General features: G+C 42.9%; 1 protein-coding gene across 2 annotated transcripts in view; it reads right to left on the bottom strand.

The window, feature by feature from the left end:
- Positions 1-21,229, bottom strand: part of HERC4 (HECT and RLD domain containing E3 ubiquitin protein ligase 4) — a 94,810-nt gene that overhangs the window by 27,435 nt on the left and 46,146 nt on the right. Inside the window, exons 12-17 of one of the 2 annotated variants that reach the window (XM_040439069.1) lie at positions 17,972-18,083; positions 15,305-15,494; positions 13,958-14,130; positions 13,629-13,748; positions 11,537-11,560; positions 9,231-9,329 (exon numbers count right to left, since the gene is read on the bottom strand). In XM_040439069.1, coding sequence (XP_040295003.1) covers positions 9,231-9,329; positions 11,537-11,560; positions 13,629-13,748; positions 13,958-14,130; positions 15,305-15,494; positions 17,972-18,083 — 718 coding nt within the window. The remainder of the gene's footprint in view (positions 1-9,230; positions 9,330-11,536; positions 11,561-13,628; positions 13,749-13,957; positions 14,131-15,304; positions 15,495-17,971; positions 18,084-21,229) is intronic. The other variant, XM_040439070.1, reaches the window with a different exon arrangement.

The following is a 21,229-nucleotide window of genomic DNA, read 5'->3' as shown; positions in this document are numbered from 1 at the left end:
CATGTCCTATGATTGATAATGTGGAATGCACACACCCGGTATCCATGTTTTGCGGATCCGCAATTTGCGGACTGCAAAACATCCAACGGTCGTATTCATGAGCACTTACAGTGATAACAGAAATATTAAAGATAAAGTATGATGGTAGACACTCACAGCAAAATGCACAAACATACATGTGGCAGAATATACACATATATGCATATCCTGCACTTAAGTCAGTCAGAAACTAGACACATGCAGCGCACACCAATCACTCATTGGACACATGTGGCTCACAAGACACTTATACATGGCTCACATGCCACTGATGCATATGTTACATACTGCACATACACCACTGATACATAGATCATATATAGCACACACCAATCCCACATAGGAAACACGCAATACACACACCAAGACATTTATGCCTAACCCTATTAAGTGTAGCACACTCAAAAGGGTTAAAGGGGTCGTCTCAATTTAGCAATTGGCATTTATCATGTAGAGAAAGTTTATAAAAGGCACTTACTACAATGTATTGCGATTATCCATATTGCCTCCTTTCCATCACATTATACACAGCTCGTATCCATGGTTATTACCACCGTGTAATCCAGCAGCGGTGGCCGTGCTTGCACACTATAGCAGGGCCACCAATAGGCTGATAGCAGGGAGGAGGAGGGGAGGGCCTATGGCCACTGCCACACCTGAGGGGTTAATAGCGGCGGATCACAGCGCGCAGTCATAGAGGCTGGGTGCCGGGTATGGGATATGTCCGGGACCTGCAGCCTGCGTTTGTATTAAGCAGTGTAAGCCTGGGGCTCCGATCGGTTACCATGGCAGCCAGGACGCTACTGAAGCCCTGGCTGCCATAGTCAGCTGGCTCCCTGCTGCTTATGTGCACAAAGCACAGAGCAGCAGGGACAGTGTGAGGTCTTATTCACCCTAAGGCCTCTTTCACACAGGCGTTGCGGGAAAATGTGCGGGTGCGCACGATTTTTCCGCGCGAGTGCAAAACATTGTAATGTGTTTTGCACGCGCGTGAGAAAAATCGCGCATGTTTGGTACCCAAACCCGAACTTCTTCACAGAAGTTCGGGCTTGGGATCGGTGTTCTGTAAATAGTATTATTTTCCCTTATAACATGGTTATAAGGGAAAATAATAGCATTCTGAATACAGAATGCAAAGTAAAATAGCGCTGGAGGGGTTAAAAAAAAGAAAAAAAAAAAAGAAAAAATGTTTAACTCACCTTAGTCCACTTGATAGCGCAGCCGGCATCTGCTTCTGTCTCCTTTCTTTAGGACCTGGGTAAAGGACCTTTGATGACGTCACTCCGGTCATCACATGGTACGTCACATGATCTTTTACCATGGTGAATCACCATGGTAAAAGATCATGTGACGTACCATGTGATGACCGGAGTGACGTCATTACAGGTCCTGTAACTGTATTTAATGCTCACCACAGGTCCTTGAACAAAGGAGACACAAGGAGAAGCCGGGCTACGCGAGCAGGTGGATTAAGGTGAGTTAAATGATTTTTTATTTTTTTTTAACCCCTCCAGCGCTGTTTTACTATGCATTCTGTATTCAGAATGCTATTATTTTTCCTTATAACCATGTTATAAGGGGAAATGATAATGATCGGGTCTCCATCCCGATCGTCTCCTAGCAACTGTGCGTGAAAATCGCACCGCATCAGCACTTGCTTGCGGATGCTTGCGATTTTCACGCAACCCCATTCATTTCTATGGGGCCTGCGTTACGTGAAAAACGCACAAAGAGGAGCATGCTGCGATTTTCACGCAACGCAAAAGTGATGCGTGAAAATCACCGCTCATCTGGACAACCCCATAGAAATGAATGGGTCGGTATTCAGTGCGGGTGCAATGCGTTCACCTCCCGCATCGCATCCGCGCGGAATACTCGCTCGTGTGAAAGGGGCCTTATAGAGATCTATCAGGGTGAATAGGACAAGGGATGAAAGATCCCAGGTTCTAGCCCCTAAGGGGATAAATAGGTATTAAAAAAAAAAAAAAGATTAAAAAAACAAAACCTCAAAATATTACGTTTAAATCACTCCCTTGCCCAATTTTACATATAAAATAAATAAACCAAAAAAAATTAAATTACATATCGCCACGCCCGAAAAGTGCGAACTATTAAAATATTTAAAAATATCTCCTATGCGGTGAATGCCGTAACAGAAAAAAAAAAAAGAAAAAAAGTGCAATTTGCAATTTTTTTGTCACCTTGTCCCGACAAAAATTAGGATCGGACTGTTCTATTATGGTCCAGACGTTCCATAAAATGTGGAATGCATGCGGCTTTTTTGGGGTTTTATTTTTTTCACGTGGTATCGAGTATCGCAATACTTTTTTATGGTATCGAAATCAAGTCTAAATTTTGGTATCGTGACAACCCTAGGTAAGACATGTGTTGTTTTTTTTATAATACCGTAATTATATGTATTTTAAATTTGGCGACTAAAAATGTAAATTTGGCTCCTAAATTTTTCAGGTTAGGAGCCAATGGCTCCTTGATATTTTTTTTTAGTCTGGAGCCCTGTATAGGTACAGGTGTTGGCCTATGCACACTTCCAGCCTTTCCCTATAGTGTGTAAGCATGGCCACCACTGCTGGATTACACGGTGGCAATAACCACGGATACGTGCTGAGTATAATATGATGGAAAGGAGGCAATATGGAGTATCACAATACATTAGTAAGTGCCTTGTATTAACTGCATAATAAATGCCATTTACTGAAGTGAGACAAACCCTTCAACCCCTTTAAGCATAAATGGCTGGCATGAAATTTACCAAATCTTAACCTCCTCATATTGCACATAATCTACAGTATATTTAGGCTTCATTCACACGTCCGCAAAAGGGTGCGGAACGGGTGCGGACCCATTCATTCTCTATGGGCCCGGAAGTGAAGCGGAGAGCACACCTATGTGCTCTCCGCTTCCGCATTTGCGGAGTGCGGCCCCGAACTTCTAGTCCGCAGCTCCGCAAAAGATAGAACATGTCCTATTCTTGTCCGCAGCTGCGGACAAGAATAGGCATTTCTATAGGGGGTGCCGGCCAGGTGTGTTGCGGATCTGCAATTTGCAGGTCCGCAACACACCACGGACGTGTGAATGGACCCATTAAAGGGTTGTCCTACCATAATGACCTATTGCCTATCTACAGGATAGGTGATAAATATCAGATTGCTGGGGTCTGACTGCTGGAACACCCACTGATCATGAAAAAGGGGGTCCTGAGACATTCAATTACATTACAGCCAACCTATGTACACAAGAGTCTTAAGACCACGTTCCCTTGATCATGGGGGTCCCAGCAGTCAGACCCTCATCAATCAGACACTTATCACCTGTAGTGTCATAGCTGTTGGACCTTTTCACATTCCCTATCTTTAAAGGTTTTCTTTGGGTGTAAAAAAAATAAATGTAAAATAAAAAATCTGGCCCAAAATATGTGTCAAACTAAAATAAAAATGCTCGCTGTTACAGGGCCTGTGTCCACTTTTCTAGTTATCCTCTATCCACATGATCGGGGTAACTAAGTGATCTGTAGGGGTCTGAACACTGGAGCCCCCGCTAATCACCCTTCTTGACTGAGTGGCAGATCGAGCATATGCCCTGCCTCTCCATCCATTCTCTATGGGATCACTGGAGATGGCAGAGTACAGCTTTGGCTATTTCCAGTGGTCTCAAAGAGAATAAATGGAGCAGCAGGGCATATGTTTAAATACTCCACCAGTATCTTTTTACATGGCAGCAGTGATGCCTGTAAATACGGAATATCATCACTACCGGCATGTAAACCATACGTGTCAATACTGGAGAATGTGATGCACTGTGCAGAATTTTTCAGTCATAAGTCCAACCCCCTTTGCAGGTCATAAACTTTAACAAAGCCCAAGCAAAGGTGCTAGAGCAGCAACGTGAGCAAAGGGAACAAACGGAGGGTCATAACTGAAGCAGAGGCATTAGGGTCACCTGAGGCAGGGTAGTAGTGTGGATCTTGGAGCAGGGGTAACTGGAGAAGAGGCAATAATAGCGGTGCATTTAGAGTGGGAGCATCTGGAGCTTGGGCACTAATGGGAGTTCACCTAAAGCAGAGGCATTAGGGTCGCCTGAGGTAGGGTAATAGTGGGAATCCTGGAGCAGAGGTATTAAGGGGGCAAACTGGAAAAGATGCAATATTAGGGGTGCATTTAGAGTGGGGGCATCTGGAGCTGGGACATTTATGAGGGTGCACCTAAAGCAGAGGCATTGGGGGTGCCTAGGGCAGAGTCCCCCCCAATGCCACTCTGAACTCTGCAGAGAGCAGCACACATTCATAGATCTGTGTCTGCTATAAAAAAAAATCCCCTATTTCCCCCTTACTCTTCTACAGCTCAATACTGTCACACACCGCAGAGTCCTTCTCTCCAGCAGCCAGTTTTCTGACAGCAGGGACGGCAGGAGGATGGCCAGACATGTTCTCTCCTCCTTCACTGCTAGCAGCTGGGAAGTTTAGAAGATACTACGGGGCCTCCTGTACAATTTACACCAGTAGGAGGCTGCATTGCTGTGCGATACTGCCACCTAGTTGCTACAATAATTATCTCTGAGAAACCAGAGAAATAATTACTCCTCTGTCTTATCTCCAGGTGCAGGAGACTGGGGGCCTACCAAGGAATCCCCGGCCTCCTCGGTGAGCCAGTCCGAGCCTGTATGTCAGTGTAACCAGTCTATTGTACAGCGTCAGGGGGGCCCTGTGTATGGCAGCGTCAGACGGGCCCTGTGTATGGCAGTAGTGGTCTTATGTTTAGTGTATGACGTTGGATAAATGTTAAATTGTCTACATTTCTTTCTGCAGGGGGGGGACTAGTAATGGTTTCCCTGCAGAAATATCAGCCTCATAACATTATGTGGGTCTATGCATTATATATGTGAATTACCGCAATATTTGTACTCCTCCTCGGCTAAAAATACTCCTTAAAATTGTTAAGAGGAGTATTTTTACTCTTCTGGAAAAAAAATTGTGTAAACTCTACTCTGCTTCAAACTGCAGACATAAGGACCATGGCATGGGAGGGGTTAATGATCGCTGTATGGAAGGGGCTAACCATCAGGCCGCTGCTCTGCTGTGGCAGCGGCCTGATGCAGTCCTTCTCGCCCCGCCTTGTAGGATGGCCGTCCTCACCTCCATACAAGCCGTCACCCCCCTCCCCTTCAGGATGGCAACAAGCCCCCCCCCCCCCGCTCTTCAGGATGGCGGGCGCTGCAACAAGCACCCGCCCCCCCCCCTTCGTTCCGGATGGCAGGCAAGGCAACAACCCCCCCCCCCCTTCAGAATGGCCAGCGCTGCAACAAGCCCCCCCGCCCCTCCCCCTTCCTTCAGGATGGCCGGCGAGGCAACAAGCCCCCCTCCCTTCAGAGCGGCAGCGTGTTAGCTGTAACCTGTAACACTGCTTGAAACGGCCGACATCGGTGCAAGCAGCAATGGCAGCCGTTTAACCCCTTCCATGCCGTGGTCCGATTGTTACCATGGCAACCGGACACCTTCACAGGCATCCAGATTGCCATAGTATAGCTGAGCCTGATCAGGCTTACTGAGAATGACAATACACTGCAGTACATTATACAGTGTACTGTAGAGGCATCAGACCCACTGGTTCTTCAAGAAACAAGTGGGTCTGATTAAAAAAAGTGTAAAAAAAAAGTGAAGTGAACAAAATAAAAGTTCTTCCTATAGCCGCACATATAATTGGTTAAAAATGTAAAACATAAAACACACTAAACATGTTTGGTATCGCCGCGTCCGTAACGACCTGATCTATAAAAGGATCACATACTTTTACTGCACAGTGATCGCCATAAAAAAAATAAATGAAAAACTATGATGGAATTCCAATTTTGCCCACCGCACTTCCCACAAACTGGTATAAAAAGTGATCAAAAGAGTCATATGTACCCCAAAATAGTACCAATCAAACCATCCTATCCTCTCGCAAAAAATGAGACCCTACCTAAGCCAACCGCCCAAAAAAGAAAAAAGATATGGCTTTCTGAAATAGGCATTTCTATCATAGTGCTTGCCATGTGAGGTCCGCAAAATGCGGAACGCACAAGGCCATGTCCGTGTTTTGTGGCTATGCAATTTGCGGACCTCAAAACAGTTGCAGACGTGTAAATGGACCCTTATGGTCCGTGGTAGCGGAATTCATAACGGAATTGTTTGATAACCTGAACCTTGTACGCTGAACTTGAAACACAAGTTCACTCAACACTAGTCGCAACATTTCAGCTCATAGCTTGAAAAGAGACTCTGTGAATGAGCTGAAAACATTGCGACCACAGGGGTGAATGAATATATATATATATATATATATATATATATATGTATGTCATTTATCAAACTGGTGTAAAGTAGAACTGGCTTAGTTGCCCATAGCAACCAGATTCCACCTTTCATTTTTCACAGCTTCATTGGAAATCTGATTGGTTGCTATGGGCAACTAAGCCAGTTCTACTTTACACCAGTTTTGATAAATCTCCCCCACTGTGTACATAGCATTGTGTGTCGTCACACTGTACTAATCTGTGTGGGAAAAGTGACTGCTCACTGTGTAGACTGCATACAATACTGTGTTCAGAATTGTAGTGACAGCGTCAGTAATGAGATCTATATCCTGCTTATAACGCCATGGTTCTGACTGTACATCTCTGCACTAACGTTATCAGCAGAAATATCTATTGTGTCTACAAATAATGGACTTTCTACAGAATGGAAAGTGAGAAAGATCTGTCGATTACAGGTTGTAGCATATTGTAAGACTCACCATGTTGTGGATTGGAATTAAATCTTACAAGTTCCAGCAGCCTATATGTAAGTGGCTGATAGCTGTGTAATAGGATGTGGGGGCGGGGCAGCAGAGCTTGTGCATGTGAAATCCACAGGAATGCCCACAGAGTCTCACAGGAGATGACAGCAGTCAGCAAAATTCATATCAGAGCATTTCTGAGTGAAGTAAAGCTGATACCAGTAAACAAAAAAGTGCAATTTTATTATGTACTGCATTACAGTAAGGCTTCCTGCACACAAATGTTTTTTTTCTGTTTACGTTCCCTTCCGTATACGGACCATATACGGAACCATTAATTTCAATGGATCCGCCAAAAAAACGGAAGGTACTCCGTATGCCTCCCGTTTCCGTCTTTCCGTTCAAACATAGAATATGTTATTATTACTGCCCGCAAATCACGTTTCGTGGCTCCATTCAAGTCCACGGGTACGCAAAAAAAAAAACGGAATGTATACAGAACACATCTGGATGTCATCCGTATCCGTTCCTGTGGAACCATATATTGAAAATTGTATGCCCAGACGATTTTGTTACTGTTTAAACATTATTGTATGCTTCCGTTTCCGATCCGTTAAAAAACAGATCACAAACGGAAACCAAACAAAAAAATTGAACGAAAAAACGGAATGGAAGCGGAACGGAAACACTAGTGAAACAAAAACACGGATCCGTTTAAGGGTCCCAGGTAAGGGTGGTCCATGCATCCATATTTTTACATGGCAAATAATTTATTAGCAGGTGTAGTAGAGCAATAGAAATCCAACAGACCCAACCGTCATGCCATGCATGCTGCCGATTCTGTGTAATTAAATCACTAATTGAAAGAGGAATGTTCAGTGTGGTTCAATCAGTGAGGTCATTCATTATTTGAAAAACAGGTGGCAATTATTGCCCTTATTTAAGGAAGGAAGACAGCAAATGTTGTACATGCTGGTTACAGTGCATTTCTCTCTGAAATTCTGAGGAAAATGGGTCGTTCCAGACATTGTTCAGAAGAACAGTGTACCTTGATTTAAAAGTTGATTGGAGAGGGGAAAAAAAGAAGAAGTGCAGAAAATGATAGGCTGCTCAGCTAAAATGATTGCAAATGCTTTAAAATGGCAACAAAAACCTGAAAGACGTGCAAGAAAGCGAAAAACTACCATTTGAATGGATAGAAGAATAGCCAAAATGGCAAGGAAGTTCTAGGAAGATCAAAGAAGGTCTAAAGTTACCTGTGAGTACTGTTACAATTAGAAGACGCCTATGTGAAGCCAAGCTATCTGCAAGAAGCCCCCGCAAAGTCCCACTGTTGAAAAAAAAGACGTGCTGAAGAGGTTACAATTTGCCAAAGAGAACATTGACCGGCCTAAAGAGACATTTTGTGGACTGATGAAAGTAAGATTGTTCTTTTTGGGTCTAGTGGCCGGAAACAGTTTGTCAGACGACCCCCAAACACTGAATTCAGCCACAGTACACTGTGAAGACAGTGAAGCATGGTGGAGCAAGCTTCATGATATGGGGATGTTTCTCATACTACGGTGTTGGGCCTATTTATCGCATACCAGGGATCAGATTAAATACATCAGAATACTTGAAGAGGTCATGCTGCCTTATGCTGAAGAGGAAATGCCAGTAAAGAACTGATCAGTTTTATCTTAATGCATTCTGAATGGAGAGCAATCTGTTCAAGATGCATCAGGATGTCTTCAGTTCGGTCTTTTAGACTTTCCAGGACGGAGCATGCTGCGGTTTTATCTCGTCCAAAATTGTGGAACACTTGCCCTTTTTTCCCATTGAAATGCATTAATGCCGGATCTGGCCCCGAGTGTTCCGGCAAAACTGATCTGGCACTGCGGTCTGCGCATGCTCAGACCGCAGAAAATGTGAAAAAATAAATAAATGCCGGATGCGTTTTTCCAGATGACACCGGAGAGACTGATCCGGCATTTCAATGCATTTGTCATACGGATCTGTATCCGGATCCGTCTGACAAATGTCATCAGTTTGCATACATTTTTACAGATCCGGCAGGCAGTTCCGACAACAGAACTGCCTGCCGGAATCATCTGCCGGAAGTGTGAAAGTACCCTTAGCCTTTTACTTCCAACTCACATCAATGAGCCTTGGACGCCGAAGAACCGGTTACTGGTTCACTGTCTGTCCTCCTAGGACCACGTTTGGTAGGGACTAATCACTGACCATCAGGAACAACCTGTAAGACCTGCTGTTTTCGAGATGCTTCGACCCAGTCACCAAGCCATCACAATTTGGTTCTTGTAAAAATCACTCAAATCCTTGTCCACGTTTCTGCTTTCAACAAACACATCAACATCAAGAACTGACTGTTCACCAATACATCTCACCCCATAGGCCTCATTTTATGCTTGTGCGGCATACCTGCATCTGTATGGCGGCATCCGTCTGTAGAAGCGTTGTCTTAGCTTGTGCATCGAAAACAAATGGATATGTACAAATTGTGAGAGAGCCATCTGGTCCCTGTACAACAGAGAGGAATACATGCTGTATGAGAAATATCTGTGAGCGGAAGTTTTGGCAGTACACACAGTATACAGTAGACAAACACACACGTTGTGTCACTGGTCTTCAAAAAATAAAAAGGCTTTTTGCTGGGAATTTCATGCAGACATGCAGCAATGTCAGGATGGGTCTTGCTTTTAGCATGATATTATTTTGTATGACCAATGATGAATTCCTCATAATTTATATCCATCCATATCATATTCTAAATCGTATACAGTGGTCCCTCAGGTTACAATATTTCACGGCTCCAGGACAACCATTGTATGTTGAAACCGAGTAATCCGTTGAAAAGCCCCAAAACATCATCTAAGATAAAATGAAGATTTAAAGGGTTTCTGTCACCTGAAAAATAGGTATTAAGCTGGCTGACAGTAGCAATGTGCTAATGTCAGCTGAACATAACTATATTAGTGCCATCTCACTCTGTGCCGCCGTTCTTGAGAAAAACTAACTTTTATAATATGCTAATTAGACCCTAGGAGCAGGGGGGGGGGGGGTTGCACCTGCTCCTAGAGGCTCCGTTTGCCCACCTTCTTCTCTTGATTGACAGGGCCAGGGCAGCGCTGCTCTCCTCCCGCCGGCCGGGGTCTACTAAGAAAATCTCACGCCTCCGCCGTCCCACAAGGGTTAATTTCCTGCTAATCCATCCCATTTTTGGCCAATAAACAGCTGTAAGCTAGAACTTAAAGGGGGTGACTCACTTCAGCAAATGGCATTTATCATGTAGATAAAGTTAATACAAGGCACTTACTAATGTATGGTGATTCTCCATATTGCCTCCTTTGATGGCTTGATTCATTTTTATTATCACATTATCCACTGCTCGTTTCCATGGTTACGACCACCCTGCAATCCAGCAGCGGTGGTAGTGCTTGCACACTATAGGTAAAAGCGCCGGTCTATACGTACTCCTGCAGTCTCGGCCATCAGCACGGCCACCGCTGCTGCACTGCAAGGGTGGTCGTAACCCCTGGATACGGGCAGTGTATAATGTGAGCAGACTAAAATACAGCTATTTGGTCTAAAAACACTTCAAGATCCCTATATAAAAGAGAAGCACTGGTCCAAGAAGCAGCGATCTTCTGGCGTGTACAGCTCTCAGTGTAATCCGTGCTCCTGTACAAAGCAGTGTGAGAGAGTAGGGATGATAAAGAGCAACAGCCACCTGGACTTCACGCACCTATTTCACTAGGAAAAGTGTAAAAAAACTTCCTTATGTTCTTGTGAGGGGGAGGCTCCTGCTGCAGCCAGCTGTCACACAGCCGAGCACAGAACTGAAAGGAGTAGGAAGGAAATAGCTGATCTTTCAAGGCGTATAGAAAGGGTTTCTTTGAAAATTTCTCAGTTTTGACTACAGTATAAGTAAAACAGGATCAAAGAAATGGAACATTTGCTGGTTTCTGCATTCGTTTTCTATGTCTAGTGTTCCTTTAATACAACTGCCTCATAGATGCTCTTTTTATGTTTTACTGTATAGACAACAGGGCCTCTATAAAAGGAAATTCCCAGGTAAATCTGTTCCATCTCTGATCTGTGGCTGTAGTATCTGATTGGTGGGGGGTCCTCGCCGATCAGCTGTTAGAGAAGGCAATGATGCTCGCAGTAGCGCCACTGCTTTCTCTCAGCAAGCCCAGCACAGCGCGGTACATTATATAGCAGCTCAGCCCCATTCACTTTAAAGGTGCTGAGCTGCGCCTGGGCCACATGACTAACGTGGTCTAGGGAAAGCTGCGAGAAGGCCATGGCGCTACGGCGGATAGATCGTCAATGTAAAACTCCAGGAAAACCCCTTTAAGCTCCTCCTATTAGTAAACTTGAGGGCAAAGCATTCACTTTTAATGTGGGCTGCAAAACAGTTACTTGGCAACTCACATTACTTGCTAGACTGGGATAAAGTGCAAACTGATATTGTGATACTAGTATAGACTAATTAATTAATTAACATGGGGGGGGGGGGGGGGGGGGAGTGGGGGGGATATATTAAAACATATCCCCTTCCCCCCAAAAAACCAAACCAAAGCAATTACTTCTACATTGAATGAGCAAATGACACAATGTTGAATACGATTTGATCTGAATTTGCCACAAGATGACGTTTAGTATGCGAGTTTAGGTTGTACGACTACGGCACAGATCAAAAAACAGCAAAATCCTAGTCTTACCTCAGGTAATCCCTGGTTTACGTCCTAAGAAATGCAGTAGGAGGAAAGTGCTAATTAGTACCTGAACTCCCAACAAATCTTGCATATAAGTGTTTTAGAGTACGTCCACATGGGCCACAATTTGTGCAGGGTTTGCAATGGATCCACTGTAAATCTGCAAGATTTACATGTGGATTTGACATGGATTTTGTGGCAGATTTCAGCCTTCGCATTGCAAAGGGTGAAATCCGCAGCATAAATTGCTGCAGATTTAAACCCTAGACTGAAGGTAAATTTACAGTGTGTGGATGAGAATCCTTAAAATCTCAGGTACCGAAAAGCACTGCTGATTTGCGGCTTGCAAACCTGTGGTGGCAAATCTGCAACGTTGCAGTCCCATGCAGACGTACCCTCAACCTTTTACGACTCAATATTTTCCTATTTCTTATTAAAACAGAATATTCATACACAGGACATGCTTAATAACTCTCTGTAGCACAACCTAAAAGCTGCAGCAATAATGGCTGTAGGACACTACACAGCAATACTGAGCAATCCAGCAGTTAAATAAGACCGTAAATGACTTACAAATCACCAGCAGTCTCTCTGACTCTGTGTGTCTGCAGGGACCACTCCCTTCTCCTCCTCCCCTCCCTGTAGACTTCTATGGAATCTGATCCTTCAGTGAGCAGGCAGCCCGTCTTCACTGTAGATGGATTTGAGCAGTGAATTTAAAACTAATGAAGCGGAGAGGGAGCAGGAGAAGAGAAAGGAGCATCTTTCTCTGATGAGATATATTACAAAGTTTCCTATGTTCACCTGTACTATTCATTTATGGGGAAAAAAAATAATAATTGCTTTTTAAGACCTTGCAAAATAAAACACAGTATATGTTACATATGGCATATAACATTTAAATATGAACCATTACAGATGGGACCTGCACACATGCAAGTACCTTCAAAAAGACTGCAAACAATGCGAGAAGAAAAATGCGATCACTGGGGAGTGCAGTTGATTCAATTAAAGGAAATGGGTCACCAATTTTTTTTCTGCCAGATAAAACCAGATAGTAACACACAGCCTTTTCTTCTAGTCTCTTTTTATTTTCCAATTACACTTTTATTTTTTTAATCTATTTCCTGAATATGATTATGAGGGCGGCCATCTTGCCTGAGCTGTTCTTAACAGCATTTAGAAAGCATTAAGAAAATTGCTTTACGCCAGCCCCATGGTCCATAAACACAATGGACAGGAGGGGACCTTACGGACTTCTATGGGAGAGTTTTCTAGGCTGCTCTGTGACCCGTGCAGAGGTCATTGAACAAGGGAAGAATAGATAAGCTCCGACAATCACCTATTGTTATTGGTGAATCCTGCCTTATCTGTCATTCTAATCCTCCCGGTAATAAGATCACTTCTGTGTATAGATAAGCAGGTAACTGCAGTAAAGTGATCTGTACAGACCAAGAAGTGGCGCCTATTAGGTTTAGTGGCCAGTGTGAAAACTGCAGAATTTTATGTTTTTTGCTTAAATATAGATAACGACATGGAAAATTAAAAATCAAAAATTCTTTAAAAATACGTTAAACATTTCTTTTAAGGCAAATACAGAGCCATCTAAGAGCCGAATTTTTTTCGAGCTTTATCAGAAATGTGTCATAGTTCCTGTGGCAGTATTGCATCTCCTACAGAGACTGGGAACTGTCAGATAAGATTTATGGAGTTTATCTAGCGGCCTATACCTATACCATACATTACTTGTAATTTACAAGAAGCAGATACAGACCAGGTAATCTCTAATGATTAAGACCAGTCCTTCCCAGAAATTTCTTGGAATCTTTTTCCCAGGCTGTGCTAAACGAAAGTAAGCCATCTTTTCTAGTCCTATTCAAAAGCCATCTGTATAACAAACTAATGCAGCACAAACATATTCCTCAACATGTGCAAAATTTGTAATCCCTCACAACATAAAACTAATAATACATCGCCACCCGATAACAAATATAACACCTACAATCCTGATCACATCATTTTAAACATGTCCTGTCGAGCCTAAAGTTTGAGAATTTATAGAATGTTAATAAGCGATAGTCAATAAGTCCTGACTTACCATACCAAGTGCCTGTTGCTGGATCCAAGCCAGATAGTCATGCTGGATACTTATTAAGTCTTGTATTTCATGGATGTAGAATTTATCATAAGGTATAATCTGTCCTGATCTTTCATTTACCTGAAAAAGGTCATATCACACATTGTATAAGAGCCCAGACACCTTTATTGGAAGTTTTAATTGTAGTCTTGGATAGTTAGGATTTAGAGGAAACTCAAAATAGTAAGAATTAAGTAAAACATATTGGTGTGTATAGATCTATAAACATCTGTGATATAGTGGAATTTAGAATTAAAGCAGACAATTAGACAATAATAAAGCAAACATACCCTATGCACACTCTCCAAAACCTTCAGGGCAATATTAAGAAAAGTGTTGAAAGTTCTTCTTTCCGCATGAGGAACTCCAACTTTTAGAGAATTCAATAGATGCAACACAACATCTTTGAAAAGCTGCACTACTCGCATGAACCCTGGATTTTCAAGGGTAGACCACCAGTTTTCTATCAAAAAGATATAAAAAAAAAACAGGAATAAACATCTGACAACTGAAGTGGAAGGAAAGAGGAAGTCAATTCAACAGTTAACGGCCTCATGCACACGGCCGTTGTTTTGCTCCACATCCGAGCCGCAGTTTTGGCGGCTCGGATGCGGACCCATTCACTCAATGGGGCTGCAAAAGATACGGACAGCACTCAGTGTGCTGTTCGCATCTGTTGCTCCGCAAAAAAATATAACCTGTCCTATTCTTGTCCGCACTTTGCGGGCAAGAATAGGCAGTTATATTAAAGGCTGTCGGTGCCGTTCCGCAAATTGCAGAACGCACACGGACGCCATCCGTGATTTGCGGACCGCAAAACACCCAATGGTCGTGTGTATGCAGCCTAAAGGACATATACATTTGAGGGGGATTTAAATCTATTTAACTTAATCTAGATTAAAGGGGTTATGCAATGACTGATGTAAAAAAATAGACTGCCTCCTAACATATGTAGTTGTGCCACTATCTGCGATTTCTCCCCGCTCACGCAAGGTCTAAAATTGTGGGCGTGGGAGTGCAGTTTTAAGCGTAGAAAATGGTCTAAATGTAAGACAGCTAGAAAGCGGTCTTACATTTAGAACTGGCGCTGCATGAAGAGGCCGGCTCCTCTTCATAACTTCGGAGCTTTTTTAAGACCGGTGTCTAAAACACCAGTCTTAATAAATGTGACTCATGGAGGTGTTAACATTTTGCCTGAAAGATGGGCTTTATTATTTTAACATATGTGAAATTTTCTATTAGTAGTGAATGCATTCACACAAGCCACCAATACTGATGTCAATGGGTCATTTTCTGGAGATGCGGACCCTTTACCTAGTGATTCTTTTATTTCCATAAATGAATGCCATAAGTAAATATAATACATTTTGTAATATACAGTACTGTCTTGAAGAAAAATGCTCCTTCCTGATCAAATATTTCTTTCCGTCACTGTTCAGAATCACTGTACTCACTGAAAAAACCATCAAAAGTATAAAAGTCACTGCAGCTTGTCACAGAGGGGTCATTTTACACACAGCACAGCGGCAGAGAGATTATATAGGGGGAGGACTGTAAATAAACCCAAATCAATATGGGTGGCTGGTTGTGGGAGCCATTGTACAAGTTACCAATTTCTTTTAAAAAAAAAGACTCACCAAGAACTCTTGACGGAGTCTTTTCAAGGTTAATAATTGCAGTCCCAAACGGAATTGCTAAAGACAAAAAGTTGTTTGGGTCGGTCATAAGAGGGCACTCTGGCAGCGTGAGGTACAGTCTCAAAGCCTCAATGTCAGGTGGGGAACTTGGTAGTTTTGGTATGAGACTTTTTTCCAAGCTGGCAGCCACCTAAATGTAAAACACTAGAGTGAGAATGAAATTACGGTAGTTTGAAAGAACAATACACCTACAAGCTGCTCGTCTGATGCATGTAGGTGTGGGACAAGACTTATTAACCAGCAAAACACAGATATTTCAGTATCCGGATGAAAAATCTTAGAAGAACTCCGGGCTTTATTACATTTTATTTGTTTTACTTACTTGTATAGTATCAACATATTCCACAGTGCAGTGGAGCACACAATCTAAATTCCCTAACAGTATGTCTTCAGAGTTTGGGAGTAGTGTTGAGCCAACCTGTGTTTTCAAGTTCGATGTACAAGGTTCGGGTTATCTAAGAATTCAGTTATGTATTCCGCTACAATGGACCATAACTTATGGTCCGTGGTAGCGGAATCCATACCAGAGTTCTTAGATAACCCAATCCCTAACCTTGTACACCGAACTTGAAACCACAAGTTCGCTCATCCCTATTTGGGAGGAAGAACATGCAAACTTTACATCAAATCAGTCCTCAAATGCATAAGCGTTGGTTTGTCTGGAATGTTTCATTTATTTTGTTAACCAGGGGCAGACTGGCCATAGACCCTACAGGGAAATTTCCAGATGGGCCAATGCCCAGGGGGCCTCCCTGTAGAAGCATCAGGTACTTATGTGCCTGGCCAGCAGCCGCAGGTGTCCTCTTGAATTCAACTGTATTGCCGTCCTCAGGACGATGATACAGTTTCATACTCTGGCACGGGCGGCAGTATTCTGTGCTGCACTGTGGTATTTGGTTCTGTTGGGGTGGCATTTTGTTCTGCATCACCGTATTGTTGTCCCTGCTTGCTTCTGTTGTCCCTGCCTACTTGTGTTGCCCCGTGTTCTGTCAGTTTGGGGACACATTTAAGTTTTTTTAAGGGCCACTTTAAGTTCTCAGTTCACCCCTGTTGTTAATAATACAACTAAAGTCAACGATTTTAAGATCTTTCATCTGGATGCTGGAATTTCTCCGTTTCATTGAAATCAGTTTACGGCTCTTGCACACAACAGATCTCAGTCCGTGAAACATGACCGGTGTGTCAGCAGCATCTCCCAGACTGACGGCGACTCCTCTGACCTACACTGACTGCAGTGAGATCCTGTCTGATCGCAAGTCTGTTGTACTGTACTCACATGATGATGCGAGCACGGTACAACAGACCTGCAATCAGTTACAAACTGACTGCATCACAATATAGTCAGAGACACGGGCCAAGATTCCCGTACCAGTCATGTGCATAAGCCTTTACATGAACATAAAGCACTCCAAATCAGGTTCGATATTTTTGTTTTAACAGCACAAATTGAAACTAAAATTGTGACCCTTTTAAAAGGTGTTTATTGCTGATTTCCCCTGTAACTGTGGCTGACATGCAACAGAGCCCTGCGATAATGTAGCCTTTAGGACTGGAGCAGGGAGCAGCACTGCCTGATCTGTATACACAGTGCTCACTGAGCGATGTGTATACAGTGGTAGGTAAGGCAGAGATAGTAAAAAAAAAAAAAAAAAAACTCCTATGTTGCGCTGTCATTCTAATCCTGCCTGTAATTATGAGATGACTGGTAAAAAGTCATCTGAATAGACCAAAAAGTAGCGCTTATTATTAGACATAGAAGCTGCCCCACAAGGGATGTATATTTTTTAAACACAATAAAAGGACACAGCGCTATGGGACAGGTATATTGCGGACATGCTAGCGGCGATCTAGCCGTGCATGTCCGCAGCTCTATAGGCTAAAACGAGGTGACAGAATCCCTTTAAACAAAAGATAGAATCCTGCAGTTTTCACACTGGTCACAATGTCTAATAACTGCTGCCACTTCTCGGTCTGTACAGATCACTTTACAGCAGTTAAATCATTCCAATCCTGCCTGTAATGATATCACCTCTGTGTACAGATAAGACAGGATCCTCCATTCACAATAGGTGATTGTCGGAGCGTATCTATTCTTTCCTTGTACAATGACCTCTGCACAGGTCACAGAGCAGCCTAGACAACTCTCCCATAGAAGTCAGAGGTCCCCTCCTGACCATTATGTCTATGGACCATGGGGCTGCCATAAAACAAATTTTCTTAATGCTCTGCAAATGTTGTTAAGAACAGCTCAGGAAAGATGGCCGCCCCCATAATCATGTTCAGTAAATTGAAGAAATAAATCTGCAATCAGAAAGTAAAAAAAGATTAGAAAAAAATGATATGTGGTACTATCTGATTTTAACTGGCAGATAAAAGTTTTGGGGACATATTTCCTTTAAGCAAGGGTGATGGCACATAACTATCTGTCCTACTGCAGAAAGGGCAAAGGTGGAGGCTCCTGCTCTAGCCAGTTGTCTTACAGCCAAACAGAACATAATGAGAAGAAGTGGGGACATGGCTTCTGAGAGACATACAGAAGACATCTTTACAGATGAAGGAGATGAAGGAAGGAACTGCTGGGAAATAGGTTTTGTTACCCACACCTACCTGCTGTACAGCTTGCTGTGGTGCTGAATCCAACAGCTTGTGAAACAGGAGTCTAGCAGCATTCATATCTATCCCTGAGAACTTGGCACTTGTTCGGTAATGATCATCATTGCTATGAAGTCAAAATAACAAAACATTAACAATGTCTCCTTAGAATCAGTGATGAAATGCAACACAGCGATAAACATAATTCCTTTACATATGCGCCCATCCAAGACAACTGCAACAGCAAAACAAAAACAAGAAGCCAAATTAATATCATACCAAAAAATAAAAATGCCTCCCAAGGCCCAAAGTAGGAAAACTGGGGGAATGACTTCTCCTAAAAATTCTGGTGCCGATAGTCTTATAACAAAGCTGGATAAATTCCTAAAATCCCCTCCAGTTAAGACTAGATTGGCCCAGCGGAATCAGGGGAACCTGGAAATAAGGGAAGCCGGTGGAGCCCACCAGAACCCTGTAGTACTCTTGGACCGCTGTATGGCCTCTGATAAAACAGATGGGATGGACAGTAGGATTGATATCATCGATAGGAAATTGGCAGATATTTTACCCGTAGTGAACCACTCTAATCTAGCTTTGGGAGATCTCTTGGTAAAAGTTGCATCTGTTCAATCTGACATCTCTTAAAGATGATATGAACAAAATGCACGCAAAGATCGGAGGTGCTTGGCCCCGAACATTTATCTCCTTGGTTTGCTGTGGAGAGAGCCCACAGGATCCAAATGAAAAAGCCTCCGCCTGGGGGCCCCCCTAGAGCGATATTGGCAAAGCTAATGTGTGCGAAAGATCGCGATTTGGTGTTGAGAAAAAAAAAAAAAGAGAGATCTGCCGGAGATAGAATTTAAAAATAACAAGATTGAGATATTTCCAGATTTCTCAAGAGACACTCAAAACAAGCGGAGTTTCCAGATGTAAAAAAAAAAAAAAAAAAAAAAAAGCCTCATTCAAGCCACAATTAAATACTCTATGCTATACCCAGCGAAATTGAGGATAGTTTTTCAGTATAAGGCTACATTCACACGTCCGTGTGTGTGGATCCGCAAAACACGGACATCTGCGATGTGCGTTCCGCATTTTGCGGTCCGCACATCGCCGGCACTTAATAGAAAATGCCTTTTCTTGTCCGCAATTGCGGACAAGAATAGGACATGTTCTATATTTTTCGGGATCGGAATTGCGGACCCGGAAGTGCGGATCCGCAATTCCAGGTCCCATAGAAATGAATGGGTCCGCAATTCCATTCCGCAAAATGCGGAACGAAATTGCGGACGTGTGAATGGACCCTAAAGTTCAGTTCTTCACTAGATCGGATGATGATGTATCGGGGTGGCTGGACACTAAGGGATATTAACTGTTGCAGATTATTTTTCTTGTCTGGTAGTGGAGGGAGTTGGGGGAGGGTCTAGGGGATGGGCTGCTTTGTAAGATATTTATGAGGTATTTTTTCCTCGCGAATTAGGGTGAAGGGTTTGGGGAGGGGTTCGGGTTGGGAAGGTACGTAACCATTGATTATAAGTTATGTGTAAGGGCAGCCACAGGGCCTCATTCTTGTTTCTCTTTTTTCTATAGGACTCAATGCACCGAGTCTTAGTCTGGAACGTCCGCAGGTTGGCCGACAGAATAAAAAGGTGTATTGTATTTGACCTTATTGCAAGACATCTCCCCGCTATAGTTTGCCTCGTTGAAACTCATCTGACAGTTGAGAGGTTGGATACGGTGAAAAAGAGGTGGGCTCAATACGAGCATCATTCCTGCCTCTCATCTTACTCTCGTGGAGTAAGTGCATATATTCATAATAAGGTAGACTTTGAACCACTGAGCCGGTTGATAGACAGCAATGGTAGATTCGTTTTTTTACATGCCCGCTGGAACGGGGCGATTTGTATTCTTGCTTTTATATATATCCCCCCTCCTTTTTCACTTTATGTGATGTCTCGCCTCACTGAATTTGCGGATAGTAAGAATAAATGTCCGATCCTGGTTATGGGAGACTTTAACAATGTCAGGAGTATGTAGACAGATAGACGCTCTACCTTATCGGAGCGGAAGGTAACAGAGGGATCCCCTACTCTACAGAGCATGTCAGGAGATGGCATTAATAGATATTATACGGCCAACTATACGGGGACAAATTTATATTCTCTTGTTACAGCCGCTCCTATGGGGCTATGTCAAGAATAGATTTGGCACTTTCTAGTCCAGACTTTATAGACGCTGTCTCGTCTATGAAGTACGAAGCTCTGACCATTCACCTATTTTGCTCACATTTTAAGAGAAGAAATTCGGGAATTTCCGGTTGAATCCGCATTGGATTGTGCTAGTTAAAGAACGTGATTTAATTGCTAATGATAACAAAGAGTTTTGAACCCGAAATGTCGGATCGACCCATATTCAAATTGTGCAGTAACCGGGGCATCCATAAGTATAAGATTAGGAGAGTTAGGGTCTGCCGACATTAGCACATCGCTCATGTCAGCCAGTTTAATAGGGTTAATTCTGGTGACAGAAACCCTTCAATTACACGTGCTGCCAAGATAATATTTCATCTGCAATTTCTAATAATTTAATTGAAATAAGACAATCAATATGGCTGTGCTCGCTGCTGTGCTTTTTATAGAAAATGGTCACCATGTAAAAAAAAAAAAAAAAAAGCTAGTATCTCTGCAAGTAAAACAAAACTTTAACCACTGCTACTGAAATTCTCTTAGGCATTTTGTACTTTTTTATTTTTTATTTCTGCCTTTGTTGGTCACACATATTTGGCAGGCTTTTTTCAGGCATTCAGAAACTGCTATTTGCAAAAAAAAAATGCCATGGAGCCAAAAATGCAGTGCAAGTGAAGAAAGATGTCACAAAAAAAAATAATAATAAATTGCACTGCATAGTTCTCAGAGACTTACAGCTACCTAGATTTGGCGTTTTTTCCCCATAAAAATTGCTGCAAAAACACCAAAGAACATCCAGCGTTTAATATAATAATATATATACATACACACACATACATACCACTGTACACTAGCAGAAGGACCTGGCTTTGCACGGGTATATTTCATCTGTCGTTAAAAGTAGGCAGTATCCACTATAACAGTGACCTCCACAGCCCCCCACCCCTAAACACTGACCCCACCCTCCTTAAAATGGGACCTCCACAGCAGCCCATCCCCTAAGTTTGAGCTTTACAGCAGCCTGCCCATTTAACAGTGAGTTCCACAGCACCCTACCCCCTTGACAGTGATCTCCACATATATATATAAT

The sequence above is a fragment of the Bufo bufo genome, chromosome 6, assembly GCF_905171765.1.
Source record: "Bufo bufo chromosome 6, aBufBuf1.1, whole genome shotgun sequence".
NCBI classification, from domain to species: domain Eukaryota; kingdom Metazoa; phylum Chordata; class Amphibia; order Anura; family Bufonidae; genus Bufo; species Bufo bufo.
Note: the sequence above shows the minus strand (reverse complement) of the source record. Positions and strands in the feature narration are given on the sequence as shown.